We start from the raw sequence: 7,312 nt of genomic DNA, 5'->3' as shown, positions 1-7,312 counted from the left end.
GCTGTCCCTGTTGGATTTTGCGAACTTTCTTTATGGTTTTGTTTAGAAATCTAATCTGAGAGACATTAGGAGCATATATATTGACTAGTGTGACTAGGGTATCATTAATGGAGCATATCAGAGCAAGAAATCTCCCCCCCTCATCCACCCGGGAGTCCACCAATTTAAAATCTATCGTATCTCTGATAGCTATCAAAACTCCCGCCTTTTTTTTCCCCGCATTAGACATAAAAACATGAGGAAATTTAGCATTTGTAAAGGCCGGACAATTCGATTGCTGAAAATGCGTTTCCTGCAGACACATAATGTCTGCCCCAGATTTCAAAGCCTCCTTCCAGGCTGACGACCTTTTGAAAGGGCTATTTAGACCTTTGACATTAAGAGACATTATTTTAACCGCCATAATCCCTATTACAAAGCTGCGATATAACATACATAAGGCACTGAATCATTTTTACATTACATCTTTGGACTGTACTGAAAAGGATATTCTTGAAAAAGCTGCTTGGATAAAACAACCGGGAAGACAACCGGGAAAAACAGAAACATAAAAAAATGCATTCTTTTTTGAAGAACAACATTCTCCGGAACCAGGAACAGTTCCAGTAGGATCCCATCGACCTTGGCGATCCCGTAAAGGTTTCGGGGGTGAAAGTTCGGCTAGATGAGACTCGACCTCTCGTTTAGCCAATAAAGCCAGTCTTTCATCTAGTATCTGTGCTCCTTGACCACTCTGGGGAGATCCTCGCCGGTCCCCTAGGAGATATTTTCCGCTGTGGACCCGGGAGCAGGAACCCCCAGTCTGACATCAATTTTTCTCCATCAGCAGGTTTAAACAATACATGGGTGCGTTCATCTTTCCTTATCAACAGCTTCGTAGGGAAGCCCCACTTATAAGGTATTTTCTGATTCCGAAGTACCAGGGTTACCGGAGAGAAGGCCCTCCTTGCTTGGAGCGTAGCTTGCGAGAAATCCGCATATAAGTGGACCCCTCCAAATGGATCTGGTAAGGGCTGCCTTTTCCGCGCAGCGAACATCAAGGCCTCCTTGACATGATAAAAATGAATGCGGGAGATCACGTCACGTGGTATGTCCGCCGGCAAAGCTTTGGGTTTAGGCAGACGGTGAGCACGATCAATAATCCAATCCGGAGGATGGGTGTCGGGTAATAAGGTTTTAATCAGCTTCTGGAGATACCCCTGAAGATCTGCTTGTGCCACCGATTCCGGAATGCCTCGAAACTTAACATTGTTCCGTCTGTTTCGGTCCTCCATATCCGCCATTTTATTTTTTATAGCTTCCCCCTCCTCTTCTAACACATAGTGCGCATCCACCAGATCATTATGGGCCTGTGTGAAATCACCCATCTTGTTTTCCACGTGATCCACTCTAGTACCTAGATCTTCTATGGAGGTATTTAGTTTGGCAGTGATTTTGGCCATATCCTGCTGCAAAGATCCTCTGAGCGCCATTACAATGTCCTTAATAAACTTCTCTGACACCACCTGATCTGTGGTGGGCAGATTAGATATGGGGTCACCGTCCCCTGCAGCCCCTTCCTCCAAAACCCCTAGACTCTGTCTGTCAGGGTTTGCTATATGCCCGTCTTCCTCTCTTTCCAGCCTCTGATCTTCTGCCCTGTCAGCATGCGATATTGGCCCAGGGCTAGTTGCAAGTACCCCATCTCCTTCTCTCTCCTTAGATCTCTGTCTGGGGCACACCGGAGTGTGTGGTGACTCACCCAGAGAAGCTGCAGGAGAAGCTGGTCCGGAGCCTCTGCCACAGGCGCTGGAGTCTCCTGGAGAAGTCTCGCCGGCGCCATCTTGGATCTCTTCCCGCCTCATGCTGCGGGTGGAGAAGAAGTCCGTCAGACGCTTCGGGCCGGTTTTATTGCCCCTCTTCCTGGTCATCATCTCGCCTGCACTCCGGGACTCCGGTATAAGTCAGGTAAGTCGGCTTTCTGTCGCTTATTTAGTGTCGCTTAGAGGTCTGAGGACGGAGCTCCGAATCAAGCGTCCGCCACAGTCAGCATCCAGGCCACGCCCCCTCAATTACACTCTTATAAGGTGTGGACTCTTGCTCCCAGGTTTCCTTGGCTATGTCCAGGAGACCACGGGGTTGTCTGCCGTATACAAGTTGAAAAGGAGAAAACCCTGTGGATGATTGAGGAACTTCATGTACAGCGAACATCAAATAGGGCAGAAGACAGTCCCAATCCTTCCCATCCTTACTAACCACCTTCCTCAACATGCCTTTTAATGTCTTATTGAATCTTTCGACAAGACCATCAGTTTGAGGGTGATATATAGAGGTACGCAGGGGTTTAATTTTCAGCAGTTTACATAATTCCTTGGTGATTTTGGACATAAAGGGAGTTCCCTGATCGGTAAGGATTTCCTTAGGTAAACCAGTACGGGAAAACATGTAAAACAACTCTCTTGCAATGGCTTTTGAAGAGGAATTTCGCAAAGAGACTGCCTCAGGGTAGCGTGTGGCATAGTCCAACACCACTAGAATATATTGATGTCTTCTAGAGGATTTGACTAAAGGGCCGACCAGATCCATGGCAATTCTTTCAAAAGGGATCCCAATGATAGGCAAAGGCACTAGCGGACTCCTAAAATGTGGCATAGGAGCCGTTATCTGACACTCCGGGCAGGACTCGCAATACCTCTGAACTTCCGTATATACCCCCAGCCAGAAGAATCGTTGTAAGATACGCTCTCTGGTCTTTTCGTAACCTAGATGTCCACCCAGCATGTGTTTATGAGCCAGGTCCAACACCGTTCTACGATACGGTTGGGGTATCACCAGCTGTTCAACAACCTCCCCACGTACGTTATCTATCTGATACAGCAAATGTTGAGGCACTCCATTTAATACCTTAGTATTTTCCCTGGCTTTTACCAATGTGGGTTCGCTAAGTTGAGCAGTCCCAAAATTGTTACGTGATACATTTAACTCTGGTATATCAGAAATTTCCTCCTGCTCATCTGTTTCACCAGCAAAAAAAGCCAGAGGAAATTTATCAGGCTCAGTGGTCACCCCTACTGCTGGCACCTCAGCATCCTCGTTAAAGGGTTCTGGGCTAATCACAGCGCACACATTAATACCATCATTAACATTTACAGTGGAGGTTACATCTTTCTTCCTCCACAAGTCCCAGAACACTGGGAAGTCTCTCCCCAGGATCACACTGTGCATCAGGGACTTGACCACACCCACTTCAAGGCAAGCGGTTCCACAGGAAGTCTCTAGAGTGACCAAAGCGGTGGGATATTCTTTAGTCTCCTCATGAATGCACAGGACCCCTATACTATGTCCTCTGAATGTTCCAGGGTCTATCAGGCTGGCATGCACCAGGGTAACCAGACTCCCAGAATCCAGCAAGGCACTCACAGTACACCCTTCCACTTTTACGACACACATTTGTTGTTCAGTCTCGTAAACCATCTCAGCAGAACAAACAGGACGTGCAAACAAGGATATTCACCTTGCTGCATCACACTCCATTGGTTCAGTAGTCAGGGGATAATTGGCAGCAATATGCCCAGGTCTATAACACCACCAGCACTGTATGCGGCCCCGGTCCCCAACTTGAGACCCTGGTCTGGCCTTCAGTGTCTCTCTGGGATTTCTTCCCTCCGTCTGATCCCCTTCTGAGCCACCTCCCTTAAAGACATTTCTCACCCCTCTAGTAAATGGAACAGTCTTACCGGGTGCTCCGCACGATTTGCTGTTACTGGGGTTAGAACATCCAGGCGGTACTTCTTGGAGTAGATCCTGAGTAGCTCTGTACCTTTCAATCAGGTTCACCAGCTGTTCCGCATCTATAGGATCTCCTTGACCGACCCAACGCTGAACCTTCGGTGGTAAGGAGCGGATGTATTTGTCAAGCACCACTCTCTCCACGATCTGCGCAGGGGTTGATTCCTCTGGCTGTAGCCATTTCCTTGCAAGATGGACAAGATCATACATTTGTGATCGGGCAGGTAGGTGTTCCACAAAAGTCCAGTTGTGCACCCGTCGAGCACGCACATTCATATTAACACCCAGACGGGCAAGGATCTCACCCTTCAGCTTGGAGTAATCCTTGGCATCCTGCTCATTGAGATCAAAGTACGCCTTTTGCGGCTCTCCGGTTAGGAAAGGTGCCACCACTGCTGCCCACTGATCTGAAGATAACTTCTCTTGTTCTGCCACTCGCTCAAACACCATGAGATAGGCCTCAACGTCGTCGGTGGGTGTCATCTTCTGCAGAGATGTCTGTACCGCTGTACGAGTGGTTTGGCGCAAACCATGAGGCCCCGCTGACCTCTCCACTGAGGCCTGAATTTTGTCTTGCAAATAGCGATTCATTTGCTGCTGTTCTTTTAAGGCCAGTCTGTGGGCTTCACCCAGCAGAATATTGGTTTCAGCCTGTGCACGCATGGCTTCCTCATGCACCATTCGCTGAGTCGCGCTGGCTTCTTGCAGAGCTGTGCTTATCTTCCCCTGGTTGATATTAGCCTGAATCAGCTGTTTAAGTATTTCATCCATTTTAACAGTCTCTTTTAGCCCTGTTGCCGCCTTCACCCAAGACATACACTTCCAAGCACTCTCGGGGAGAAAAAACTGTGTTGTTGCCCCTAGCAACGATTTTCCACTTGGAGCAGCAAAAGTCCTTTTAAATAGGTGTATGTCTCTTTAAGACCGTGCCCGCATCGGCCACCATATGTGAGGGTTTAGCATCAGGAGAGGTTGGTACAGCGGTTTCTTTGTAGCCAGAGACAGGGACACCGTGCATTAAAAGTCATAACAGGGCTTTGCCTGTGTTTTTATTCTTGTCAAAGAAACAGCCTCTTGTACAACAAGGCAAAATACAAAATAAATCCTGCTCGTCTGAGCACTAACTAAACAAGATATTATCTAACTATACCGAGTGCCTTCCTACCAGGCACTGGACACAAAGTAACACAGGTCTTTACTCACATAGAATACAGGCTACTCCAGCCTTAGTAGTCTCCAGTTTGAGTCAGGGGTGAGACTCACACACACTGTGTCTGCATCCTTTTTATACACAGGCTACAGGTGCAGCTAATTGAGCAGCAGATTTGTCCTACAAACAGAGATGGACTAGGGATTGGGGAACCCGCCCTGCTCTTCTCCAATCCAACTCCAGGCCCTTTTTCCGGCTTTTCCTTAAGCCGAGATTGGAAAGCTAGAGTTTTCTATTGCAAGAACTACTCATTCCCTGGAGCCTAGGATACATATGACAGGATTCTAGGGGAAATGTACCTTCCCTCAATGACCTTACCTGTCACTGTCTGTATGTACTGTATGTTTATATTTGTGTAATGTATGTGTCACGGACACAGGGTATGTGGACCCACTAGACCGCTCCGCCGTAGCGGGGAGGCAGCTGATCCGGTCACAGTCTATGCGAAAGTCAATGGCAGACAGTAATGCTTGGGTACCTAAAATAGTCCGGACGGTGGCTGTGGCTACAGCACGGATGGAGGCTGGTGCGGCAGGTGGCGCGAGACGTATGCGATGAAGCAGACGACACTGGACGTGGCAGACGACACTGGACGTGGCAGAAGACACGACTCCAACGCTGGTAGGCACAGGAACTGGAACAATACGGATTACAGGAACGGGTAACAGGGCATGGGTAACAGCTGGAACGGGAAACACTAAGGGATCATTTGCGAGACAGACTGGGATAGACTAACAATGCTCAGGTAAGGATTAGAAGGCCTGGGGCCTTCTTATAGACCAGTAAATCGTGGTAGTTGATGATGATGACGACTTCCTATTTGCGCGCGCTGGCCCTTTAAGCCCGGGCGCGAGCGTGCACCCTATGGGACACAGCCGAATGGAGCGGAAGTGAGCGCTGGCGTCTCCTAGGAGGGAGACGGGGACCAGCGCTCACGGATCCATGGCTGCGGGCGTCGGGAGGTGAGTAAACCCGACGGCCCGCGACCATGGACGCTACAGCATCCCCCCTCTTATGCCCGCTCTTCTAGGGGCCAGAGCGAGAGAGGAATTTTTTAATCAGAGCAGGAGCGCTGAGGTTCTCTTCTGGCTACCAGGATCTCTCCTCAGGACTAAACCCTCTCCAGTCCACCAAATAGAAAGTCCTTCCTCCTACCCTTTTGCAGTCCAGGATCTCTTTTACCTCGAATACATCAGAAGGACCGCTGGGGGCAACTGTGGAACTAGAAGTCTTGCTGTAGCGGTTCAGGACCACTGGTTTCAGGAGGGACACATGGAAGGATTTAGGGATTCTTAGGGTAGGAGGCAGCCGCAGTTTATAGGAGACAGGGTTGATATTTTGCAGAATCTCGAAAGGACCAAGGAACCTGGGAGCGAACTTGTATGAGGGTACCTTCAAGCGAATGTTCCGAGAGGACAGCCAGACTTTAGTGCCCGGAAGATATTGAGGCGGCTCTCTTCTCTTAGTACCTGCCTTTCGCTTCATGCGATCTACTGCCAGCAAAATAGAGGACCGGGTTTGTTGCCAGATTTGCAGGAAGTCCCCATATGCAGAGTCAGCAGCGGGTACCTGAGATGAAGTCGACACAGGAAGAGGGACTCTGGGATGTTGACTGTACACGATGTGAAACGGAGTGGAAGTGGTGGACTCACTTGTGTGGTTGTTGTATGAAAACTCGGCCCATGGAAGAAGCTGTACCCAGTTATCGTGCTGTGAAGAGATGAAGTGGCGGAGATAATTTTCCATGATCTCGTTGATCCTCTCAACTTGCCCATTGGATTGGGGGTGATAGGCAGAGGAAAAGTCCAAACTCACATCCAGGAGTTTAAGAAGGGCTCTCCAGAACTTAGAGGTAAACTGAACTCCCCGGTCGGACACAATGTGAAGAGGCAAGCCATGCAAGCGAAAGATGTGTAGAATCAAGAGACTCGTCAGTCGGGGAGCAGAAGGTAGGCCGGTCAGCGGGATAAAATGTGCCATCTTAGAGAACCGGTCCACCACCACCCAGATGGTGTTGCATACCGCTGAGGGAGGAAGGTCTGTGACGAAGTCCATCGCGATGTGCTGCCAGGGGGCACTGGGTACAGGCAGAGGTTGAAGCAGGCCAGCAGCCTTAGAGTGAGTCACTTTGTTAGAGGCACACACAGAGCAAGCAGAGACAAAGTCCAGAACATCTTTAGGTAGCGTGGGCCACCAGAAGTGACGGGCAATCAGGTTTTGGGTTTTACGGACACCAGCGTGCCCAGCTAGTTTAGTTTGTGTCCACAGCGGAGAATTATTTTTCTGTCTGCCAACCGAACAAAAGTCCTCCCCGGAGGGATATTTCTAAGCTGC

The 7,312-nt window shown here is 49.2% G+C and overlaps 1 protein-coding gene across 1 annotated transcript in view; it reads left to right on the top strand.

Moving 5' to 3' along the window:
• Positions 1–1,842: 1,842 nt before the first annotated feature.
• LOC142750763 (olfactory receptor 5G26-like) overlaps positions 1,843–7,312 on the top strand; it is a 41,610-nt gene continuing 36,140 nt past the window's right edge. The window contains exon 1 of the mRNA XM_075859741.1: positions 1,843–1,947. Within this exon, the coding sequence (XP_075715856.1) occupies positions 1,843–1,947 (105 nt within the window). The remainder of the gene's footprint in view (positions 1,948–7,312) is intronic.

Source organism: Rhinoderma darwinii, chromosome 3 (genome assembly GCF_050947455.1).
Source record: "Rhinoderma darwinii isolate aRhiDar2 chromosome 3, aRhiDar2.hap1, whole genome shotgun sequence".
In the NCBI taxonomy this organism is placed as follows: Eukaryota; Metazoa; Chordata; class Amphibia; order Anura; family Rhinodermatidae; genus Rhinoderma; species Rhinoderma darwinii.
The sequence above is the reverse complement of the archived record's forward strand: the minus strand, read 5'-3'. Positions and strand labels throughout refer to the sequence as shown.